Consider the following 26,894-nt stretch of genomic DNA (forward strand, 5'->3'; position numbering starts at 1 on the left):
TGAGGAAAAACAAAGCAATGTCATTATTGCAGGGTGCTGGAAGTAGATGGTAATTAATATTTTTAAATGTCACCTTATGTGTGAGACTAAAGCAAAAAATGTTTATTTGTTACAAAATTTATATCTTGACTAGTGCATTTCCTAATATAACTTATGTAGATAGTTTGATTGAACACCATAAGTACTTGGAATCTCAGGTAGAACATGAGATTTTGTTGGTTTGTCCAGAGTGATGCCCCGATGAATCCCAGAGTGATTCGATCAGTGAGTGGAAAAGTATTTGCAAAGCCCCCTTCAGGAATGGTGAGAACGGGGAGAAATTCAACTTCCCCAAGTTGAATTCTTGATATTCTCACAAGCAGTGTGGACAACCAAAGCTATAGGCTGAGCCCCCAGTCTTGGGGTTTGTTCATATGAAACTTAACCCCCCAAAGGATAGGTCAAGCCTACTTAAAATTAGGCCTAAGAGTCACCCCCAAGAGAACCTCTTTTGTTGCTTAGATGTGGTCTCTCTCTCTAGCCAACACAACAAGCAAACTCACCACCCTCCCCCTGTCTACATGGAACATGACTCCCAGGGGTGTGGACCTTCCTGGCAACGTGGGACAGAAATCCTAGAATGAGCTGAGACTCAGCATCAAGGGATTGAGAAAAACTCTAGAATGAGCTGAGATCCAGCATCAAGGGATTAAGAAAACCTTCTCGACCAAAAAGAGAAAGAGTGAAATGAGACAAAGTGTCAATGGCTGAGAGATTCCAGAGTCGAGAGGTTATCCTGGAGGTTATTCTTACTCATTAAGTAGATATAACCTTGTTATCCAAGATATAATGGAGGGGCTGGAGGGAACTGCCTGAAAATGTAGAGCTGTGTTCCAGTAGCCATGTTTCTTGAGGACGATTGTATAATGATACAGCTTTCACAATGTGACTGTGTGATTGTGAAAACCTTGTGTCTGATGCTCCTTTTATCTACCTAGTAAACAGACGAGTAAAACATATGGAATAAAAATAAATAATAGGGGGAACAAATGTTAAAATAAATTTAGTTTGAAATGCTAGTGATCAATGAAAGGGAGGGGTAAGGGGTATGGCATGTATAATTTTTTTTCTTCTGTTTTCGTTTTATTTCTCTTTCTGAATTGATGCAAATATTCTAAGAAGTGATCATGATGATGAATGTGCAGCTATGTGATGATATTGTGAGTTGCTGATTGTATATGTAGAACGGAATGAGCATATGTTAAGAATATTTGTGTTTGTTTCTTGTAATATTTTTTAAATTAATTTTTTTTAATGTCCAACAACAGACAAGTGGCTAAACAAGCTGTGGTATGTACATATGATGGAATGTTATGCAGCTGTAAGACAGAATAAAGTTATGAAGTATGTAACAACATAGATGGACCTTGCGGATATTATGTTGAGTGAGATTAGCTAGAAACAAAAGGAAAAATATTGTATGGTCTCGCTGATATGAACTGGCATTAGTGAATGAACTTTGAGAATTTCAGATGGAAACAGAGACCATCAGGAGATAGATATAGGGTAGATATTGGGTAACTGGCCCTGAAGGGTTACAGATTATGCAACAGGACTGTAAAATTCAGAAATCGATAGCACAATACTACCTAACTGCAATACAATAATGTGAGAACACTGAATGAAGCTGAATATGAGAATGATAGAGGGAGGAGGCCTGGGGGCACAAGTGAAATCAGAAGGAAAGATAGATGATAAAGACTGAGATGGTATAATCTAGGAATGCCTAGAGTGTATAATGATAGTGACTAAATGTACAAATTTAAAAATGTTTTGCGTGAGGAAGAACAAAGGAATGTCAATACTGCAGGGTGTTAAAAATGAATGGTAACTCATATTTGAAAACTTTTATGTGTGAGACTAAAGCAAAAAATGCTTATTTGGTACAAAATTTATATTTCGACCAGTGCATTTTCTAATATAACTTATGTGGACAGCTTAATTGAACACCATAAGTACATGGAAGCTTGAGTAGGGCATAAGATTTTTGTAGGTTTGTCCAGAGTGATGCCCTGATAAATCCCACAGTGATTTGAACAGTGAATAAAATATTTGCGAAGTTCCCTTGGGGGAATGGCAAGAAAGGGGGAAAATTCAACTTCCCCAAGTGGAGAATTCATGATATTCTCACAAGCTGTGGGGACAACCAAAGCAATAGGCTGAGCCCTCAATCTTGGGGTTTGTTCATATGAAACTTAACCCCACAAAGGATAGGTCAAGCCTACTTAAAATTAGGCCTAAGGGTCATCTCCAAGAGGATCTCTTTCATTGCTCAGATGTGGCCTCTCTGTCTCAGTGAACACAACAAGCAGACTCACTGCCCTCCCTCTCTCTATGTGGGACATGACTCCCAGGGGTGTGGACCTTCCTGGCAATGTGGGACAGAAATCCTAGAATGAGCTGAGACTCAGCATCAAGGGATTGAGAAAACCTTCTCAACCAAAAGGGGGAAGAGTGAAATGTCTGGCCGAGAGATTCCAAACGGAATCGAGAGGTTATCCTAGAGGTTATTCTTACACATTAAATAGGTATCACCTTGTTAGTCAAGATGTAATGGAGGGGCTGGAGGGAACTCCTGAAAATGTAGAGCTGTATTCCAGTAGCCATGTTTCTTGAAGATGATTGCATAATGATATAGCTTTCACAATGTGACTGTGTGATTGTGAAAACCTTGTATCTGATGCTCCTTTTATCTACCTTATTGACAGACAAGTAAGATATATGGATTAAAAATAAATAATAGGGAGAACAAGTGTTAAACAAATTTAGTAGACTGAAAGGCTGGTGATTGGTGAGGGAGAGGGTTAAGGGTTATGGTATGAACGAATTCTTTTCTTTTTTCTTTTTATTTCTTTTTCTGGATTGATGCAAATGTTCTGGGAGGTCATTGTTGTGATGCATATACATCTATGTGATGATATTGTGAGTTATTGTTTATATACCAAGAATGGAATGACCATATGGTAAGAATGTTTGTGTTTGTATGTTATTATGTTTAAAAAAAAATTAAAATTAAAAAAAAAAAATACCTAGTACTCAAACTGAGACTTTGTAAAGGTTTCATGCCCTAGGTTTGCTTTCCTGGAACCTATAATTTCTGGAGGGTTCCTAGGTCAGATAAATCCCCAGAAGGACTAGCCTCTCCCAGATGATCGATTGATTATATTCCCTTATCTTTAGTGTTGATATTTCAACACAAAAAAAGCAAAATGGGCATTACCCAAAGATTCCTATAGATTGGGAGAAGAGTCAAAGGAGAAGGAGAAGGTATAACAGAGAAAATAGGATTTAACAAATGAATATGACTCTGAATCACTATATTAATATGCCTTCTAGCATCCAGTGTTTTGGAACAGCTAGAAGGAAATATCTGAGATGATGGAATGGTACTCCATGACAAACTCTGTGATCTGTTCTGAAACTACTTGTTGAAGTATGCTTTGAAAATTGTTGCTCTTTTCTTTCTTTGCTTTGTATATATGTTATATTTTACAATAAAAAATGTTTTGAAAAACGTGCTGGGCTATGTCTCTGTATTATCTAATAGCTAAAAAATATTTTATTTCTATTGTAAATGTCTATAAACTGTGGCATGGAAAATAGGATTTGGATTAAACAAATGAAATTAATAGTGAACCAAGTACAAGAACATATATCTATTTCTGGTGCTGCAGACCATTTCAGAATCTTCATCAGATTAGTTATTTTTCCCCAGAGAAATGCTAGGCCAAGCAAAGTTCTCTATTCAAGTTCCCTGCCCCAGAGAACACAAATACCATACTCCGAGCACTAGGCCATCAGCGCCCAACCCAATGTATCATACATATTGTGGCACCACCGTGTGTTGCTTCACCACAGAGGTTTTTTCTGAGCAGAAGACCTGAGGAGGGTGTTAACACTAAAAACTATGTTTTTATGACTAGCACTTAATTAGGACAAATAACCTGTAGAGACAAGGGAAGTCCTTATGCACATAAAAGGCCAGTTTTGTCACTTTCCTTATTCTCCCAGTTCCTAATGGAAGTGATCCCAGGATCTAAGTGCCAATATAACTGGATAGCAAGATATTCCTTGCCCAAGGAGGTTTGTTTCACTTAAGTTCAACCTATAGAACTAATTATGTTCTGGGGGTGTGGCTCACTTCAGAACCATAACTAAATGAACTCCAAGGTCATGATCCAATGACCAGAGCCAATCCCAGAGCCATTTCCCCCAAAGGCTCCCTAAAGCAGAAAACGGGCTGTTGCCATGAATTTGCCTTGAGGTTTTGCAGAGCCTTATAGCTTGGTTTGTTAAAGCCAGCTGTCAGACCTCTGTAGCTACAGGGAAGACTAAAATTCTGAATTTGGTCTGTGTGCAGAATCCATTCACTTTTCACATCTTTTTCAATAACTGGTTATAATGATAGGCAGCAGAAACACACTCAAAGCACACAAACATCTGGATCTGGAGCTTACTGGTTTAGCTGGTAATTAACCATCCTACCTAAAAGCTTTCTGGGTAATGGAATTCCTATGACAATAAAAAGGATCCACTCTGCCTCTAAGCACAATTCACAGGAGCACTCTAGACTAAAATAACTTCTCTAGGGGTAGAAAGCTATCAGCAGTCCACTAGAAATAGATTACCATATTAACCACAAAAAGTGGCAGCCATGTAGCTAGCATTCTAGGAGAAATAAGGAAGAGAAGACAGTGGCTCCTGAAATCAGACCTGCCTGTCTTATGATCAGCCTTGCTAAAGGCTGCCAGTACCATAGCAATGCCAACTAGAATTAGACAGCTGCATCTTGGCAGTTATTTCCAGCAGGGTGGGTGGTGTTAGATTCCTCTCCAATCAGAGGTAGGGAAAGGAGAGCATTAACTCTTTATATGCAAGGATTCAGAGATCTTTACGCATAATTCACATTAATGGAGTCTTGGTCATCCATTTATTTCTACGCTGGAAATCAGCAGATCTCGGGTCTAGTTTGAGTCTGAATGAACTGGCTCAGTGATCTTGGCCATTTCATTTAACCTGTCTGGGTCTTGATTTCCTCGTTTGTCAAATAAGAGAGAGACTCTTAAAATTCTATGAGTTTTCCATGATGTAACTGTAAAGGTAGAGCAGATATCTCAGAGTTCCTCTATTGTAAAATGGAATTAGTCAAATTTGTAGGTTGTCATACAGATTAAAAATATTCTTTGTGTATGGAAAGGAGAAAATAGTAACTTTATAGTGGAGAAACCTAGTAAACACCACCTTAACCAAGTGATCAATATTGACATCACCTGTAACAAAACATATCACTATCATGTACACCCATTTATGATTTGATGAGGATCTGTGATATTCTTCCCCCAAATCCATAACCTCAGTCCAATCATGAGAAAATAGCAGACAAACCCGAATTGAGAGAAGAGACCTACAAAATACCCAGCAAGCTCTCTCCAAAAGTGTCGAGGTCATGAGAGATAAGGCAACACTGTGGAACTGCCAGAGATTGGAGAAGACTAAGAAGACATGACAATTAAATGCAATGCAAAATCCTGGATTGGATCCTGTAACAGAAGAAGGACATTAGAGGGAAAACTGGACAAAGAAAAAGAATAAAGTCTTTGTGGTATAGTTAACAGTACTGTACCAATGTTATTTCTTAGTTTTGATGATTATACCATGGTTATATAAGGGATAAACATTAGGAGAAGCTGCGTGAAGGGTATACAGGAACCCTGTACTATCTTTGCAATGCTTTTGTGAGTCTAACTTGTTTTTAAATAAAAAGTTTTAAAATATTATGTGAAGTGGCTAACTCATGTACATGTTACAATTATAAACAAATACATTGCCCCAATAGTGTTGAATCAAAGAAATATTTATTGGTGGAAAAGATAAGGATATGGTGCTATTTGTTGGCCTTATTCGTACAACGGTAACTATTCCACCCACAGCTATTGCGTGTCCTTGGCTGAAATATGTTATTAAAACCACTTCTTTGAGGAGGCTTCTGAGAATTGAGATTTGCAGCTGTCTATTTGCTCATTATCTTTCCTTTGTTCCTGAGCTCAGATTGGATTTCTCACTAATAGCATGAGTTGCCCCAGCTGTGAAGCTCAATAAACCTTGAGCTTGGATCTGCGAATCTGAGAAGGGTTTTTATCCACAAATATTGATAAACCAAATTGAATAGCATCTTGTACTTTATGAGTTTGATATCTCCATCCTCTTAAAACAAGGGGCTCACCCATGTCAAACATTCATCTTGGTTACCGAACAGCTGGGGTTTAGACAGCAAACAAAAGAAATGTGTGGCCTAGAGATAATTCCTCCACTAGGGGTCAAATCAACCAAGAAATTCCATTGGCAAAGCAGTTAAAAAGTGTACGAAATGTCTCCTCACCTAGGGAAATTTCATTCAACAGATATCAACATATATTCATTCAGGGCCTTCTATATACTTAACCTTGAGGGTAAAACAAGTACCTAGTCTCCACCTTTACAGAATTTAAGGTCTTGGGGGCTAGTCTGGAGGTTTACTATACAAAAACAAAACGTAGGTCAGTGCTGTGATACAGAGCACTGAGCTGGAGACCAAAACTCATGAAGGTGGAAGAAGGAAAACCCACCTTTGCTGTCCATGCTATTGGTGAGTTTGAGGATGGAAGCCAGTCTTTGGAGATGTTTGTTTAGTGCAGGCCAGAATGTCGGCTTCTAGAGGAAACACCGTGTACTGTATGAGCCTGGGCCTGGTGCATCCATTGCTGGGTAGATGCTCATAGAGTGCATGCTGATGTGCATAAATGAGCGAATGTATCATTCAGTCCGATCTAATCCCGAGGTAATACTAAATCCAAGTCTTCTCTCATCATAGCAAGAACAACATTTATTGAGTGAAGACAATCCAGGTACTATTGTAAATGTTTTACAAAATTAGCCTGTTTAATCCTGGCTAAGAACTATTTTTCTCAGATTCCACTGTTTAGCTCATTTCTTCTTGACAGCTCTAAAAGAGATGAGATCAAAAAGAAGTATCATACAGACATGTCACCTAAAATTATAGAATCCAAGAGACCCTGTTCTTAGAAGGCCCAGGGAGTATTTGTTGATGATTAGCATTTTTATCCATTGCTGATAGGGTAATACAATGTAGAAATAGAATTTTATCTTTTTATTGAAAAAAAAAAGTTGGCCTGTTTCATCCTTATACCAATCCAGTAATAGAGTGACTATCTTTATGCCCATTTTATAGGTGAGAAAACAAAGACATAGGAAAAAAGGAAGAAGTAGCTCACCTAATGTTACACAGACACACAGACAGTAAGCAGCAGACCCAGACTTTGAAACTCAGCAGTCAGCCTCCAGAGGCTGCTCTCTGTTCTGCCTCTCCAAGACTACTAAATGTCCTTGGCTATTTCCTTAGAGGGACAGGAGTTTAGTCTGATGGTTCCTAAAAGCCCCAGATGTGGAGTCCCTCAAAGCTGTCACCCCAGGGATCATAAGCCTGATATTATTCCCTTTATCACTTATCACGTCCCACTTTCTCCTGTAGCCTCTAACCTTGATCTGGTGAGTCTGGTCACCCGGGAACAGGCATGGCTGCAATCAGAGACAAGCCTTCACTCAGCCAGACTTGGGATGTGGCCATGTCCTTACAGCACAGAGAACAGCTGCGTGTGTAGAAGCCAAGATAGAGGCCAGGCAGGCAATTCCCCTGGTGCTCTTTTCCAAGAACCCTGAAACCAACTTATAGTATGACACCTGGGGCTTGATGACCAATCTAAGTCAGTATCTAATTCCAGCTTCTGACTCAACACCTAGTGTCAGGCTTAAGTAATCAATATGTAAAATATAACCGGGTGCATTTTTTGGGAAGGATTTAGTCCCAGTCTTTATTTTGGGGGTGAAGGGATGCAAGGGGTAGCTAGGTCAAGTAGGTGGGCAAAAGGAAACTAAGGGTTTTTCTCAATCTAAGACTCTACCAAGTGGTATTTTCCACAAAACAGTACCTCTGAATGTTGATACCAGAACATTCTAGAAAAAAATAGCAAATCCAATACTAAGCAATATTCTGATATCCTGGAGCTTTACAGAGTAAAAGCGTGTTCTCAAAAATACCTAGACTGTTCCCCTGGAATTTACTATTTCACATTCACCCTTGCTAGTCAAAATTATTGTTTTCCATTAATTTGGCAGCCAATTATTTGATAGTCTGTAGAACCACCTATTCAATACCACATGAGCAGTTCTTTGCTAATTTTTGATGTTCAACTTAGTTACTCGGATATTTCCCCATTTCCTTACAACACCAGCATTTATTGGCAATACAAAAATGTCCCTGGCCAGATCCTTTTCTCTCAACCACATAGGCTAGTCTCATGCAAACCCTTCTCTTGCTTTCATACTCATGATCTTTCTTCATGTCTATTTTTAGTTTTCCTGGCTCAAGCTTCTTTGGGCCACTGAAACCCAACCCTCACTCTCTTGCTTTCCCTGAGGCATGCTTGCTGCTGGTAGGAGCCCCCCAGGTCAACATTGCTTCAGAAATCCTTCATTGCTCCTTCCTCAGGAGGAACTTAAGGCTTCAGGATCAAGGCATAGATTTTAAGATGGACATAAATTGGACGAACTTCTGATGGGTTTTCAACTTTGAATTGAATTGGACATTTTCTCTCAGATGACAGAATCACTCCAACTTCCCCTTTATAGTTGCTTCCTTTCCTTGGAGGTAACAGTATTTTGTTTTCTTTAAAAACCTGTTCCTTCCAAAGCTGCCTGCCATGCCGACTGTCATTAGTGCGAGTGTAGCCCCAAAGACAGGGGCTGAACCCAGGTCTCCAGGGCTGGTTCCCTACCCAGCCCAGGGCAAGAGCACTGAGGCCGGGGGTGGAAATGCAAATGGCATCTATTCAGCCATCATCAGCCGTAATTTTCCTATTATCGGAGTGAAAGAGAAGACCTTTGAGCAGCTCCACAAGAAATGTCTAGAAAAGAAGGTTCTTTATCTGGATCCTGAGTTCCCACCGGATGAGACTTCTCTCTTTTATAGCCAGAAGTTCCCCATCCAGTTCGTCTGGAAGAGACCTCCGGTGAGTAGCTTATTGGTTGCTGGTTGGGTTTTTTCCCCTCAGAGAAGACCTCCCACTCAGCACCTCCCAGCAGCCCAGCTATGACATGGGCACTGGGGGAAGAATCTTGGCTTGACCCTGCTGGCTTCTGTCCTCAAGTGTGAAGGGGGAGGAGAGGGAGAAGTCTTAGATATTATCAGATCACTGCAAAATCGGCTTTAAGAAGAAGGGAGCCAGGGCCTGATTCTCTTTCTCTCCCTCTCCCTGTTCATTTCTCTCTGTCTCGGTCTCTCTGTCACTCTGTCTCTCTCTCTCTCCCTTCTTTCTGGAATAATCTTGCTTTGTTTAAATTAGGAATTGGAACGATGGTTTAATTCATCCTATAAAAGTAAATATTCCTTTCCCAGAACAAACCCCAAACAGTCCAGCTCTACTCTTCCTTGCTTCAATCTCTTGCATCTTTATAAGATTCTTCGAATTTGGGGGGCTAAAGTCATGATGTGGTTCCTTAATTTGCTAGTAGCCATGTCATTCTAAAACACCTCACCTCATAAATGAAGAATAAAGGCACAACAAAGAGAAGTATATCCTGTGAGTATGTGCAAGAGTTTGGATTAAAACTCCTTCTCTTTTAGGTAGCTCCTCCAGCCTCTGGGTTTCAGTTACAGTGACCTGCCAGAAGGAAAATAATATGCCCCTGGCTGCCTTCTCTGATCATGCCTGCAGTGGGACTCTTCTTAATTCAAGAAGTATTTATTGAGATTTCCCCATGCCAGACTGGACAGTTGATTGGGGAGATAGCACTGAATAAGAAATACAAAAATCCCTGCTCTCGGGAAGCCTAGAGTCCTGAGAGGAAGAAAGGCATTGAACAGGAGTGATAACTAATTAGCAAAAACTTCCCTGAGCTATGTGATCCTACAGCGAAGAGAGCTAGCCTAGTCCCTTTCTGAAGAAATGTCGTGGCGCTGAAGCCCAGTGCTGTTCCTCAGCTGACTGCTGAGGTTCCAAGTCATGTTTTCATTAATCTGAGATGATATACACAACAACCCCCATCTCGTCCTGTGCGTTCCCCGGGGCTTCTTTCCTCTCCTGAAGTTATACGGTAAGGCCCATGACTGTCCTAAGAGCCCTCAGTTAGGGGAGAAAGCTGTAAAGAACTCCATTCCCTGACTCAGCCACTAACTTGCTGCCAGAGTACTCGGTCATGCCACAGCCCTGCTGAAATGTCTTCATTGATCTCCTGTGTCTTTCGCGGTAAGCCCAAACTCTGCTTTAGCTGATCTATAGGACCTTCTCTAGCTGGACCTTCTCCAGCTGTCCCTTACCTACCTGTCCAGTCCCATCTTTTCCCTCTTTCCCCCACACACTGACACAGCTGTGTTGACTATTCGACTGCTCTATTGTTCCAAGTTTTCTCACACCTCAAGGCCTTTGCCTATGGCATCCATGGTGCCATCTGTCCTTCCTGTTTTTATCTGATTCATTCTTCCTTCAAAATTCTGCTCAGGGGTCATCTCCTAAGTTCCTAACAAAGGGTATTTTTCAATACTGTTGCTTACTAATGCCATTCTTAATGACATTTTTGATAAGTTTTGAGTTTTATTATCTAGACTTGCAAATTATATTTTTAAAAAGGTTTTTAAAGTCGCCCAGTGGCAGAATACTCACCTGCCATGCCGGAGACCCGTGTTCAATTCCCAGTGCCTACCCATGCAAAAACAAAGCAAAAAAAAACAAAACAAAAAATGATTTGAGGTCTAGTATGCTCTAGACAGTTGATGGGTCCTGGGTAACAAAATTTATTCTGTCAGGGTCTGCATGAAATGAGGAGCACCAGACCTGATTGTGCCAAGTTTTTTCCACTACCTCCATCAACAACATAAAAATCCTGAATCACCCATGGGCCAAAATTTCACCCCAGGGAAATTATGTCTCTTGGTTCATTAGCATAAATTAGAGTATGGAATTTGAGAATGAACACTGGAGATGTGATCCAGCCCCTTCACTTTACAGGTGAGGTGACCCAGGTCCAGACAAAGCAAGTGACTTATATGTACAGTCTTCACCAATCCAAGTATTCAGAGACATCGTTTAGTCCCAACTGCTGCTGTGGCAGTCTGCAGAATCACAGACAGGACCCCTTCCTTACTCTCCTTTCTGTCAGGCCACCTTGGCCCAGTAACCCCCCATACCCCCACACCCCTAACCACACATCCACATTCACCAGTGTTCAAACCTACATGTCCTGTCCCTCCCACCCAACAGTCACCACCATTTTCACTTCTGAGCAAAGGGGAGTAAGACAGAGCAGTGTCCCAACACACTGAGAAAAAAATGCCCTGAGCAGTAATCATTCCCTCTGTAACTCTAATATGACTCCCTGCTCTGAATACTGCCATGTCTGCTGAATGAATACACCATGGGCGTCGGTTTTGGTAGAATTGGCTTTAGTCACCTGGAAGCAGTCAGTTATAGTGGTTAAGAGTTTGGGCTCAGAAAAGAGGCTCCTGGTGTTCACATCTCATTTCCACCACTTGTCAGCTGTGTGACCTTGGGGAAGTCGTTACCTCTTAGACCCTCAGTTTCTTCATCCTCCAATGGAGATGAAAACAGAACCTATCTCAGAAGGCTATTGTGACAATTGATCTTCTATTTGAGGTGCTTACCACACTGTGCAGAGCATTTATTAAGAGATCAAAAAAATTAACCATAATGATCATAAGGTATATATGTACTATATGCCCATTATCAGCCAGATGTTTTACTAGGTTTCTTCTCTTTTAGTAAGTCCCCACTACAACCCTGAAAAGCAGAAATGTTCTTCCCCATTTTATGGAAGAGAAAACTGAGGCCCAAAGTAGTAAGCAAAGGGGTCATAATTTAAACCCAGTTTTCCTTCAGTCAAAAGTGATGATGTGTCCACTATGTTGTGGTACCTCCAAGATACCTTGCCTTATAATTTAGTTATCTGCATGGTCCAGGTTGTGTGGGTCTGATCATCTCTAGTAGAACCGAGAACCAAATTTCCAGGACAGCCAGAGACAAGAGTGTGGCTCAATGGCAAAATAAGGGCAAGAATGGCTTGGAAGTAGGGGAAATAGCTGGGAAGTTATTTTCAGAGGTACAAGCCCCGCTACCAGTTTTCTTCAACCAGCTGATCCCAGGGAAACCTGTTCCTCACTCAGGGTAGCAGGGCAAACTTCTATGTTAGAAGGGCCCTCTAGGTTTCCTTCTCAGAAACAGCTGCCTTCCCCTTTGCCAGCCCTGCCAAATTTCCCCTCCACCTCAGAGATCTGGGGCTGTGCACCAAGGTAAATAATGCCTGGGTACACCAACAAACTGGACTCTGGGAGAGAGTATATTGTGTAAGGTATAGAATCATTGAATTATCCTTCAACAATCAAGTGTTATTTATTATAATCATGATGCTCATGATGATAAAGACACATGTTCTTATGCATGTTTATATATATACATACACATCTCCACATACATACACACATGTGTATATATATATATGTCTCTAGCCCTATACATGTATAAATGTATGTAAATGTGTATATATAAATACATACAAATTCTTGGCTTTGCCTCCCACAGGGTTAAAAGTTTCTCAGCTATTTCTCTACACTCTCCTACAATCACCCTCAAAATCAAGGGCAGCCTAAGGATCTTCAAACACTTTTGCCTTTGAAGAGATGAAAAATGAGGGCCAGTTGTAAGGTCTTGTGACGAAATGAACATCTGGTGGCCTCCTTACACTTGATAGCATGAGATCCTTGAATCACGCCGTGGTGACAGGAGCCCACCAGGGAATCCTCCCTTGGAAGGCAACCTCTCCTTCCTTGGTGCCTCTGCTATTTATAGGCCAGGGTCCCTCCACGGGCAAGTTGATTTACATTCTCTTTTAGGTTAAGGTGTGTGGATTCCATCTAGAGGATCATGTTCAGTGCTTATTTGCACCAGTCATCACAGCTCACTAAGGATTTCCAATAGCAGAAAATAGCAACAACAATGTTCCCAAGTCTGCTTTTGTCTTTAGTCCTAGGGATAGTCGCCTTTCTGTAACTCCATCTCATTCCAACCCGAGACTAACCTGGACCCTGGAGAAGGAAAAGTCCATCCTATTTGGGAGGCAAATTAAACGACATTTCAAGTTAAACTTAACAGAGCCTCCTCCATCCACATGGCATCAGTGTCTTTCGGCTGGGGCAGGAGAGATTATTTCCTGTTTGGGCCTCCAGTTCACTTATCTGAGTTGAAGTCAAATCTACATAATTGATATATAGCCACCTCCAACTTAGCTTCCAGCTCTGTCCCTAGGAAAACCCTTCTTCTTCTTCCACTGTCTTCCAAACTCCTGGGGTTGAGACCCTGCACTTTCCCTCCACAACTTTTTGCTCAGTTGTATTTTCCATTGTCTACTGGGAAGTAAGGGAGTGTCCACCCTCCTGCTTATCTCCAAACCCAGTGCCTCGTAATTTGCTGGCAGTGGCTCACCCTCCAGCCATGACTGCTGTGTTTGTCAGGGTTCTCCAGAGAAAAAGAACCAGCAGGAGAAGACAGGAGCTGGCAAGTCTAAATCTCATAAGACATATATGATAAAGGTGATACTAAAATCCTTAAATTTCCCAAGGAAAGCTAGTTGGATGGAAATTCTGGCAAGAGCCAGTTTTGACATTGAGTCCAAATTCCTCTTCTCATCTCTGAAATCCTCAGTTCTGGCTTTTAATACCTCCTTGCGTGAATAAGAAGAATCCCCACATTGCTTAGGGCAATTCCCTTTGTTAATGGTAGATGAAATCAACTGATTAAAGATGTAAATCTTATCTTGAAATAGCCTCATGGTAACCAGCAGTCTAGGGCTTGACCAAGCAAATGGACACCATAACCTAGCCAACTTGAACCATACAATTACCCATCACAGCTACCTAACTTTCTACTTCCCCTCAACTCCTCAAAACTCCACCTTTTCAAGGCCCCACACTTTGCAAATTCAGAGCTGGGTCTTAACTTCATTTATATTTCTCTGGTGTTTGCCTTCCCTCCTGTCTATTATTATTATAGCCCTGTACCCAGCTATTCTTTGCCCTGTTGTTCTAATCTTACTCTTTCTTAGTCCTGCTTTTCTCCACTCCTGAGGCCAGCAATTTCCCTTGGCCAACACCTGGAAATTGGGGAAACTTCTCTCTAAGACAGGCAGCCACTTATACTCCAAACAGGTAACTCAATTCCTTACAGTTCCCATATCCAGAAATCTCTTGAATTTGACTCTTTTTTTTCTTAGTCTATAGTTCGTTTTGTTTTGTTTTTTTAACTTTTTTATTGTATAGTATAACATATATACAAAGCAAAGAAAGAAAAAAGCATAGTTTTCAAAGCACTCTTCAACAAGTAGTTACAGAACAGATCCCAGAGTTTGTAATGGGCTACCATACTATCCTCTCAGATTTTTTCTTCTAGCTGCTCCAGAATATAGGAGGCTAGAAAGCTTAAATATATTTTTTTATCACCACAGTTGATTTTTTTCTTTTTTGTGAAAAATAACATATGTACAAAAAAGCAATACATTTCAAAGCACAGCACCACAATTAGTTGTAGAACAGATTTCAGAGTTTGCCATGGGTTACAATTCCACAATTTTAGGTTTTTACTTCTAGCTGCTCTGCGATAGTAGAGACTAAAAGAAATATCAATTTAATGATTCAGCACTCATATTCATTTGTTAAATCCTATCTTCTCAGTATGACTCTACCATCACCTTTGAACTTTCCATCTCTTTCCTTAGGGGTGTTTGGGCTATGGCAGTTCTAAATTTCTCATATTGGAAGGGTCTGTCACTAATATGGGGTAGGGAAATGGAACTATCTGATGTTCTGGAGAGGCTTCAGATTTCAGGACTTATCTGGGCCAGGGACCATAGGGAGGTTGTAGGTTTCTGGAAAGTTACTCTAGTGCATGGAACCCTTATGGAATCTTATAGATTGCCCTAGGTGTTCTTTAGGATTGGCTGGAATGGTCCTGGTTGGGGATTGGCAGGTTATGATGTTTAACTGAAGCTTGTGTGAGTGACCTCCAGAGTAGCCTCTCGACTCTATTTGAACTCTCTACCACTGATACTTTATTAGTTACACTTCTTTGGTCAGGATGGAATTGTTGATCCCATGGTCCCAGGGCCAGATTCATCCCTGGGAGTCATCTCCCACATTGCCAGGGAGACTTTCACCCCTGGATGTCATGTCCCATGTAGGAGGGAGGGCAATGATTTCATTGACAGAGTTGGGTGTAGAAAGAATGAGGCCACATCTGAGCAACAAAAGAGGTCCTCCAGAAGTAACTCTTGGGCATGCCTATCGGTAGGCTAAGCTTCTCTGCAACCTACATAAGCTTCACAAGAGTAAGCCTCAAGATCAAGGCTGTGGCCTATTGATATGGGTGTCCCTAGAGTTTGACACAGTATCAGGAGATTCCCTGACGGTAAAGTTGAATAGTTCCACATTTTTCTCCCATCCCTCAAGGGACTTGCCAATACTTTTTGATTATCTACTTAATATACTCTAGGATGTATCCAGGCATTACATTAGGCTATATAGGATTAATACCTCTTTCTTAATCTGGGTTCCCTGTATTTCAATTGTTCAAATGAGTTATAAAAATAGGTTGAGTTAGATTATGTGCTACAGAAAATATCATTGCTTCCCTCGCTTCGTTCCTTTTTTGTAGCAGCACAACCTTCTTTCATAAGTATACACCATGTTCACCAATCTCCTTCTCAGTCAGTGCATCCTTCAGCCACCTGCATTCATCAGGGATCATATGTAGTGCCCAAAGTCCATAGTCCATCAACACTCTCAATTTTAGATAATTTCATTGTTCCCAAAAGAAAGAAAACCAAGAAACACACCCTCACCAAATAGGAAATCTAAATCTCCTCTTGACTTTTGTCCCTCCCCCATTATTTACCCCTGCTGTTAGTAGTAGTGCTGAGGTTTGCCTTTTAAACATAGCCCATAGCATGCAATAGCAGTTTTCCCCCTGTACCCTGGACTTAAACACTCTTTGTACATGGATCATACCTTTGAGGTAGTTCTTACAAGAACTTATTTATATTTCTAGTGTTAATCAGTGGGAAAAGTAGGTCTATACAACCCTTTTCAATCTTGTTCATCTTCAATATGGTAATATTACTTATAGACACACTAGAGAACCACCTTCACTTCTATCTATTCCCTTGCATTTGAGTTCAACCTCCTTAGTTAATCGTTCCCCCATCTCTAGCTTCTGTATCTCTAAGTCCCCTATATTCTGTATTTTAAGCCTATGCTTTTATCTTTACCATGGTCATAAAAGTGGAATCATACAGTATTTATCCTTTTGTGTATGGCTTATTTCACTTAGCATTATGCCCTCAAGACTCATCCATCTTGTCATGTACTTCAGGACATCATTTTGTCTTACTGCTGCATAATATTCCTTTATATATATATCACATTTTGTTAATCCACTCATCTGTTGATGGGCATGTGGTTTGTTTCCATCTTCTGGCAATTGTGAATAGCTATTGCTGGGTCATAGTTTCCTAAGGAACCACCAAACAGTCTTCCATAGTGGCTGCACCATTATACATTCCCACCAGCACTGCATAAGTGTCCCAGTTTCTCCACATCTTCTCCAACATTTATAGTTTCCTATTTGCTTGATAGCAGCCATTCTTATAGGTTTAAGGTGGTATCTCATTGTAGTCTAGATCTGCATTTCCCTTAAAACCAATGAAAATGAACATCACTTAATGTGCTTTTGAGACATCTGCATTTGCTTTTCAGAAAAATGCTTATTCATATCTTTAGCCCATCGATTCATGTTTTATTTTAACTTTTGAAAAATTATATATACATTTATATATGACATAAAATTAGCCATTTTAACCATGTTAAGTGTAAAGCTCTTAATTAATTGCAGCCACAATGCAGTCACTTGTTACCATTACCATCATCCATTACCAAAACTCTTCCATCACCCCAGGCAGAAACTACCTGTTAAGCAATAATTCCCCATTTTCTCCTCACCCCAGCCCCTGGTAAGCAATAATCTATTTTCTGTCTTTATGAATTTGTCTATTTGAGATATTTTATATAAGTGAAATCATAGTATTTGCAAAACCCTTACATAAGGTTTTCTTTTTTTTCTTCGATAATTTTTTTATCGAGATAAATCATCTGAAGTGTACAATCAGTGGTTCACAGTATCATCATAAAATTGTGCCTTCATCATTACAATCAATTTTTGTACATTTTGTTACTCCAAAAAACAATAAAAATGAGAATAAAATTAAAAATAAAAAAGAACACCCAAAACATTCCATAATCCCCATATCCCTTATTGTTTTGTTTTGTGTTTTGTTTTGTTTGTCTTTTTTTTTCTTACTCATCTGTCCATACACTGGATAAAGAGAATGTCAGTCACAAGGTTTTCACACTCACATGTTCACACCTTAAAAACTCTAATTATTCAATCATCTTCAAGAATCAAGGCTGCTGGATTGCAGTTCAACAGTTTCAGGGATTTCCCTCTAGCTAATCCAATACACCAAAAACTGAAAAGGGATATCTATATACTGTGTAAGAATAACCTCCTGAATTACCTCTCAACTCTATTTGAAATCTCTTAGCTACTGACGCTTTATTTTGTCTCATTTCTCTCTTCCCCCTTTTGGTCAAGAAGGCTGTCTCAATCCCATAATGCTGGGTCCTGCTTCATCCTGGAAGTTCTGTCCCATGTTGCCAGGGAGATTTAAACTCCTGGGAGTCATGTCCCACATAGTGGGGAGGGCAGTGAATTCATCTGCAGCTTGGCTTAGAAAGAGAGCCCACCTCTGAGCAACAAAAGAGGTTCAAAAGATTTTCAAGGTTCATCCATGTTGTGCATTAGACTCTTTTTAAGGAGAGGGTTTGGGGGGAGTTTCCCAAGCTGTAATTCATCATCAACTGTATTTCACCAAAAGCAAAAGATTTTGATGCTCATACTTTCTTGATCTTAATAGAAAGTCACTACTGCCTCCTGGATGGCTACAATTGAAGGAAACTTTTAATATAAGGTGGATCACAATATCAGAGATGCTGAAATGGCAATGGAAAAAAAAAAGTCTTAGAATGGAAAAATAAGACAAAGAAGACCCCTGTTCCAGTTTGCTAGCTGTTAGAATGTGATATACCAGAAACAGAATGGCTTCTAAAAAGGGGAATTTAAGAGGGAGGAGGGCTGGGGGGCACAAATGAAATCAGAAAGATAGACAATAAAGACTGAGGTGGTATAATCTAGGAATACCTAGAGTATATAATGATAGTGACTAAATGTACAAATTTTAAAAATGTTTTTGCATGAGGAAGAACATAGGAATGTCATTACTGCAGGGTGCTGAAAATATATGGTAATTAATATTTAAAAATTTTAACTTATGTGTGAGACTAAAGCAAAAAATGTTTATTTGGTACAAAATTTATGTTTTGACTTGTGCATTTCCTAATATAACTTATGTAGACAGCTTAATTGAACACCATAAGTACATGGAACCTTGAATAGGACATGAGATTTTGTTGGTTTGTCCAGAGTGATGCCCGATAAATCCCAGAGTGATTTGAACAGTGAATAAAAAAGTATTTGCAAAGTCAAAAAAAGAGGGGGGGAATTTATTAACTTGCAAGTTTACAGTTCTAAGGTCATGAAATTGTCCAAATTAAACCAAGTCTATAGAAATGTCCAATCTAAGGCATCCAGAAAAAGATACATTGGTTCAAGAAGGCTGGTAATTTTCAGGGTTTCTCTCTCAACTGGAAAGGCACATGGTGAACATGGCGACATCTACCAGCTTTCTCTCCAGGCTTCTTGTTTCATGAAGCTCCCTCCGGGGTGCTTTCCTTCTTCATCTCCAAATGTCTCTGGCTATGTGGGCTTTTGCGATTCTCCTGGCTCTGAAGATTTCTCCAAAATGTTTCCCCTTTTAAAGGATTCCAGTAAACTAATCAATACCCACTTGGAATGGGTAAAGTCACATCTCCCTCTAATCAAAGGTTAATACCCACAATTGGGCGAGTCACATCTCTGTGGAGATAATCTGATCAAGTTTTCAGCCTACAGTACCGAATAGGGATTAAGAGAAACAGTTGTCTCCACAAGATGGATCAGAATTAAAACATGGCTTTTCTAGCATACATAATCCTTTCAAACTGACACAACCCCTTTCCGACTTAGCTCCGAGTTTTGCTATCCCCTTCCTACTCTTCCTCTCATACCATTTCTTTCTTCCACACTGCCCGTGAGCATAGAAACAACCACAGCAGCTGCCCATGCTGATCTTTAAGATCTGGTCTCTTCCCAAACTCCTTTCTGTCCAGACAGAACCATCTTCTCCCTTCTCTCTTCTCCCTCTCCGGCAAAGCTGTAATACCAGAAAAAAAAAAGGCTTTGCGTATAGATCGTTAAGTTCCTTTGGTTAGCTCCTATTTAACACTGCAGAGTTATCTTTGATTCTTTACACACTTTTAACTAAAACTGTGCTCACCCTCTGAATCCTTAATCTGGCAGATCTTCTGTTTCTATTTCTTCAAAAGGAAAAATTATGATGGAGTGGAGAAAAGCTTGAGGATTAGAACTCCTGTTAAAAAAGTCCTGGTAATTGCAGAAGAAATAATTTCTCTTTGGGGGTGGATATGATTGTTTTCTAGGGGAAAGAAGAAAATAAATTTGCTGGCTTCCACATGAGGGAGAAAAGCTAGAAAGGAAATGAAAGTTGAGTAAAGGAGGCAAAAGGGCAGAAGGTCCCAGACCCCCGCAGTGTCCCTCCCCATGACCTGACCCCTCAAAGATATCTTCACTGATGAATTTGTGAAATTCCCGAGACAGTAACTTTTTTAGAATAGACAGAGGTTGCTATCTTGACTTCCACAGATAGGACTGAGCCAGCACACCGGGAAATCACTGTGGAAAGCACAGAATGTGAAGAGAGAGAAGCCTGAGGAGCAGACTGCCAGGAACTCTCTGAACTCTGGGTGGGGGTGGGAAACTGAGCAGGCTCTGCTGTCTCAGAGGCTAAGAAGTGGGGTTCACAACCAGTTTACTTCAATTTCCAAAGAGTCATGGTGCCCCCATCTAACACACGAGAAGCAGTCTGTATAAGAGAAGTAGCATGAACCAGCTGACACTCACTTAACCTTTTTCATCCAACTTTCAAGTTCAAGTAATCCCCATCAGGACTTTTAGAAGTTTATTGTACACCTCGGAACCCCAGGCATGTAATATACTAATTGCTACTTCTTGTAGCTCATAGGACTGAAAACTTTGGGAATCACTTCTTTCAGCCATTCCAAGTAGGTTGCTTCCTCTCCTGATGTTAAGGTTTTGAAGGAAAAAGGATGCTACCATCTCCTTCCATAACCAACAGCTCATAACTTTCACAAACTGAAAGTTCATCCTTATTTCTAGCCAGACCTCTTCCAGGCACAATTATAGCATATTATCTCTGTCTCTGACCCAGGAGACAGTGAAAGAGAGTCAGCTGATTTCCTCTAAATAGGAATTCTTCCTATTCTTTAATTGTGTTATCCTTTGTCTAATTGCTTCAGATTAAATAGTCACAAAACTCCTCTCACTTTACTGTTTAGGTACAATTTTTCCACCGGGGGATGTCAGTGTTCTCTCTATCCTTACATACTTCTGCTTGAAACAATACCTTATTAAGAGTGTAATGAGTTGGAAACATCGCGATCTTTTTTAGTCCATTGCTGTCCTCATTCTTTTTGATGTTCCAGTTTCCCATCCTTGGGACAATCTTTGGGCTTGTAGGAGACCCCCTACAAGCTGTTTGTATCATTTGACATGATTCCATTAATCTTTAATGGATTTCTTGTTTTCTTGCACAATAAAATGTCCCAGATCAATTGGGTACATTTCTTGCCCCAGACCTGGAATGAATCATTTCTTCAAGGAACCCTGGGGTACGTTTTAGTCTGAAATGGAATTAAAGACAAGACAGGGAGTGAGATGTAGAGGACAGAAAGTTAACCATCAGTTTCTTAGGACCCAGTGCTTGGCTATCACCGTAGCCCTTTGAAGCTGGAAGCTGTCTTAGCTTAAGCCTTAGCTAAGGCTGCCATAATTAATTTCCTTAAACTGGAACAACAGAAATGAATGCTTTCATGGTCCTGAAGACTAGAAGTTTGAAATCAGTTTCCCTGGGTCAAAATCAAGATGTCAGCATGGCCGTGTCCCTCTGAAGACTAGAGGTGAATCATTTCTTACTTCCTCCAGCTTCTGTGGTCTCAGGTTCCTTGGCTTGTGGCGACATAACTCCAACTTCTGTCTCTGTCTTCATATGACTATCTTCCCTCTGTGTCTGTGTCTCTGTATTCAAATTCCCCTCCTCTTATAAGGGCAGCAGCCATATTGGATCAAGGGCCCACCCTAACTAGAATGACCTCATCTTAACTAATTACATCTCCAAAAGATCCTATTTCCACATGTGGTCATACCAGGGATTAGGAATTGAAAATATCTTTTTGGGGGGACACAATTCAACCCACAACAGAAAGTTTCTGCCAATCTGTGGTGACAGCAGAGGACTTTTTAACCTTACAACCTCCTCCATATGTCCCAACATCTCTATAATTAACACTCTACCACGGTTCCTCTCCAGCCAGAAGTCATTTGACCCATGTTACTCAATTCTGAAAAGAAGAAATCCTACGTCGGTACAAAATAAAAGTGATTCCATGCAAGTATAAGAGATAAGTGGGAAGGAGCTGAGCTACAGAAAAACCTGGGCTGTGTGCAAGACCCCCTCTGCTCCCAGGGGCCTATGGCCCAGGTGCTGTGGAGCTTCTCCCAGGGACATGATTTATCTGTCCAATGAATCTGGTTTGGTAGGAGGTCTGCTTGGGCCCTGTTTTAAGTCACCTTCAGTTAGACAGTTTAGAGAGAAGTGGGGTCATCAGGCTAACCACAAACAGGAAGAACTGGGGCATTGTGAAAATGGTTAAGATAGCTGGATTTAGAACCAAACAGAATCAAGTTTGAACAATGGCTCAGCCACCAGCAAGTCACTTTGACTTTCTAAGTTTTCTTTTCTCTTCTCAATAATGGGAATAATGACATTTTCATCATATAGTGTTCTGAGAAAGCATCCATAAATCCCGGCTCTAGAAGGCATTCAAGGTGAGGTCAAAATCAGCAAAGAGCAGGAGCATAACAGAGTGATGACAAGAACAGGATTTGAGGTCAGATAAACTTATTCAAATCTTCCTCCACTTAACAGTGTGACCTTAGGCCAATTACTGACTATTCTTGGGTCTCAGTTTCCTCATCTGTGAAAAGAAAATGGAAATTCTGCCTTTCAGAGAGTTGTTACAGGGATTACATGAGACACTACATATGACATGCATAGCATAGTGAGTCACTAAATAGTGATGAAGATAATTGAAAGGCAAATTGGTACCCAAAAGAGACCCAACTAAGAACCAGCCTCTCTCGATACAACAAATGATCATGATTATGCCACACTGGGGCAGGGCACAAGGGGCATAGATTTTGGTCAAAGTGACAATTTTCTAAATAACTTTTGTGATTGCCTCCCATCATATTCCACAAAATAGCAGCTTCTTCTAAGGATTTTATGGGAACAGAATTCCAGACATTATGGTGAACAGAATTATAATGTTTAAAACAGGAATGCATGAAGAAATGCAGTTCTTCTTAATGAATAAGGTTGAGCATCTTTCCATGCATTTATATATTTCTTGATCATTTGTTATTTCATTTCTTGTGAATGCCTGTTAATCTTTTGCCTTTTTTCCTGAGTTGTTAGTCTTTTTCACGTGATTTATAGGCATTCTTTATATATTTTGGATACTTATCTTTTCTTGGTTATATGTGTTGCACTTAGTGACTTGACTTTTAACTCTCTTAAGGGTGTCTTTCTTTGTTTTTGTTTTGTTTTACTTTAAAAGCTCTTAAATTTAAAAGTTCTTTTTTAAAAATTCTTAATTATTAGTTTTCCCCTTTATGGTTAGTGCTTTTGATGTTCTGTTTAAGAAAGCTCTTCCTAACCCACAGTCATTCTTTATTATCATTTAGAAGCTTTATTTTTCTGCCTACATATTTGGATCTATAGTTCATCAGAAATTATTTTTGCGCATGATATAAGGTAAGGGTAACTGTTTTTTTCCTCTCATATGGATAGATACTCAAAATGATCCTTGTACAATTTATTTAAAAGACCATCCTTTCTCCACTCTTCCGCAATACCACTTTTTTTTAATTTATTTATTTATTAATTAAAAAAGAATTTAACCTCATACGAACAAAAACATTAACATATGAGCATTCCGTTCTACATATATAATCAGTAATTCACAATATCATCACATACTTGCATATTCATCATTTCTTAGAACATTTGCATCAATTCAGAAAAAGAAATAAAAAGGCAACTGAGAAAGAAATAAAATGAAAACAGAAAAAAAAGATTATACATACCATACCCCTTACCCCTCGCTTCATTTATCACTAGCATTTCAAACTAAATTTATTTTAACATTTGTTCCCCCTATTATTTATTTTTATTCCATATGTTCTTCTTGTCTGTTGACAAGGTAGATAAAAGGAGCATCAGACACAAGGTTTTCACAATCACAGAGTCACATTGTGAAAGCTATATCATTATACAATCATCATCAAAAAACATGGCTACTGGAACACAGCTCTACATTTTCAGGCAGTTCCCTTCAGCCTCTCCATTACATCTTTTTTTTTTTTTTTATTAATTAAAAAAAATTAACTAACACAACTTTAGAAATCAATCCGTTCTACATATGCAATCAGTAATTCTTAATATCATCACATAGGTGTATGGTCATCATTTCTCAGTACATATGCATCGATTTAGAGAAAGAAATAGCACGACAACAGAAAAAGAAATAAAGTGATAACACAGAGAAAACACAAATAAAAATAAAAAGTACAAAAATATATAAGAGAAAGAAAAAAAAAACTATAGATCAGATGCAGCTTCATTCAGCGTTCCAACATAATTACATTACAGTTAGGCAGTATTGTGCTGACCATTTTTTTTTTTTTTTTTTTTTTAGACATCATACCATTCTACATATGCAATCAGTAATTCTTAACATCATCACATAGATGCATGATCATCGTTTCTTAGTACATTTGCCTCGGTTTAGAAAAACTAGCAGTATAACAGAAAAAAGTATAGAATGTTAATATAGAGAAAAAAAAATAAAAGTAATAATAATAAGAACAAAACAAACAAAACAAAACAAAACAAGAACCTATTGCTCGGATGCAGCTTCGTTCAGTATTTTAACATGATTACTTTACAATTAGGTATTATTGTGCTGTCCATTTTTGAGTTTTTGTATCTAATCCTATTGCACAGTCTGTATTCCATCAGCTCCAATTACCCATTATCTTACCCTGTTTCTAACTCCTGCTGAACTCTGTTACCAATGACATATTCCAAGTTTATTCTCGAGTGTCCATTCACATCATTGGGACCATACAGTATTTGTCTTTTAGTTTTTGGCTAGACTCACTCAGCATAATGTTCTCTAGGTCCATCCATGTTATTACATGCTTCATAAGTTTATCCTGCCTTAAAGCTGCATAATATTCCATCGTATGTATATACCACAGTTTGTTTAGCCACTCGTCTTTTGATGGACATTTTGGCTGTTTCCATCTCTTTGCAATTGTAAATAATGCCGCTATAAACATTGGTGTGCAAATGTCTGTTTGAGTTTTTGCCCTTAATTCCTTTGAGTAGATTCCCAGCAATGGTATTGCTGGGTCGTATGGCAATTCTATATTCAGCTTTTTGAGGAACCGCCAAACTGCCTTCCACAGTGGTTGCACCATTTGGCATTCCCACCAACAGTGGATAAGTGTGCCTCTTTCACCGCATCCTCTCCAGCACTTGTCATTTTCTGTTTTGTTGATAATGGCCATTCTGGTGGGTGTGAGATGATATCTCATTGTGGTTTTGATTTGCATTTCTCTAATGGCCAGGGACATTGAGCATCTCTTCATGTGTCTTTTGGCCATTTGTATTTCCTCCTCTGAGAGGTGTCTGTTCAAGTCTTTTTCCCATTTTGTAATTGGGTTGGCTATCTTTTTGTTGTCGAGTTGAACAATCTCATTATAAATTCTGGATACTAGACCTTTATCTGATATGTCGTTTCCAAATATTGATTCCCATTGTGTAGGCTGTCTTTCTACTTTCTTGATGAAGTTCTTTGATGCACAAAAGTGTTTAATTTTGAGGAGTTCCCATTTATTTATTTCCTTCTTCAGTGCTCTTGCTTTAGGTGTAAGGTCCATAAAACCGCCTCCAATTGTAAGATTCATAAGATATCTCCCGACATTTTCCTCTAACTGTTCTATGGTCTTAGACCTAATGTTTAGATCTTTGATCCATTTTGAGTTAACTTTTGTGTAGGGTGTGAGATATGGGTCTTCTTTCATTCTTTTGCATATGGATATCCAGTTCTCTAGGCACCATTTATTGAAGAGACTGTTCTGTCCCAGGTGAGTTGGCTTGACTGCCTTATCAAAGATCAAATGTCCATAGATGAGAGGGTCTATATCTGAGCACTCTATTCGATTCCATTGGTCGATATATCTATCTTTATGCCAATACCATGCTGTTTTGACCACTGTGGCTTCATAATATGCCTTAAAGTCAGGCAGTGCAAGACCTCCAGCTTCGTTTTTTTTTCCTCAAGATGTTTTTAGCAATTCGGGGCACATTGCCCTTCCAGATAAATTTGCTTATTGGTTTTTCTATTTCTGAAAAATACGTTGTTGGGATTTTGATTGGTATTGCATTGAATCTGTAAATCAATTTAGGTAGGATTGACATCTTAACTATATTTAGTCTTCCAATCCATGAACACGGTATGCCCTTCCATCTGTTTAGGTCTTCTGTGATTTCTTTTAGCAGTTTTTTGTAGTTTTCTTTATATAGGTTTTTTGTCTCTTTAGTTAAATTTATTCCTAGGTATTTTATTCTTTTAGTTGCAATTGTAAATGGGATTCGTTTCTTGATTTCCCCCTCCGCTTGTTCATTGCTAGTGTATAGAAATGCTACAGATTTTTGAATGTTGATCTTGTAACCTGCTACTTTGCTGTACTCATTTATTAGCTCTAGTAGTTTTGTTGTGGATTTTTCCGGGTTTTCGACGTATATTATCATATCATCTGCAAACAGTGATAGTTTTACTTCTTCCTTTCCAATTTTGATGCCTTGTATTTCTTTTTCTTGTCTAATTGCTCTGGCTAGAACCTCCAACACAATGTTGAATAATAGTGGTGATAGTGGACATCCTTGTCTTGTTCCTGATCTTAGGGGGAAAGTTTTCAATTTTTCCCCATTAAGGATGATATTAGCTGTGGGTTTTTCATATATTCCCTCTATCATTTTAAGGAAGTTCCCTTGTATTCCTATCCTTTGAAGTGTTTTCAACAGGAAAGGATGTTGAATCTTGTCAAATGCCTTCTCTGCATCCATTGAGATGATCATGTGATTTTTCTGCTTTGATTTGTTGATATGGTGTATTACATTAATTGATTTTCTTATGTTGAACCATCCTTGCATACCTGGGATGAATCCTACTTGGTCATGATGAATAATTCTTTTAATGTGTTGTTGGATACGATTTGCTAGAATTTTATTGAGGATTTTTGCATCTATATTCATTAGAGAGATCGGCCTGTAGTTTTTTTTTTCTTGTAATATCTTTG

General features: G+C 39.3%; 1 protein-coding gene across 3 annotated transcripts in view; it reads left to right on the top strand.

Moving 5' to 3' along the window:
* The first annotated feature begins 8,464 nt into the window (after nucleotides 1–8,464).
* CAPN3 (calpain 3) overlaps nucleotides 8,465–26,894 on the top strand; it is a 79,542-nt gene continuing 61,112 nt past the window's right edge. For 2 of the 3 annotated variants that reach the window (XM_077127573.1, XM_077127574.1), the window contains exon 1: nucleotides 8,465–9,104. In XM_077127573.1, coding sequence (XP_076983688.1) covers nucleotides 8,796–9,104 — 309 coding nt within the window. In that variant the 5' untranslated portion in view covers nucleotides 8,465–8,795. The remainder of the gene's footprint in view (nucleotides 9,105–26,894) is intronic. The other variant, XM_077127576.1, reaches the window with a different exon arrangement.

Source organism: Tamandua tetradactyla, chromosome 14 (assembly GCF_023851605.1).
Source record: "Tamandua tetradactyla isolate mTamTet1 chromosome 14, mTamTet1.pri, whole genome shotgun sequence".
Classification (NCBI taxonomy): Eukaryota; Metazoa; Chordata; class Mammalia; order Pilosa; family Myrmecophagidae; genus Tamandua; species Tamandua tetradactyla.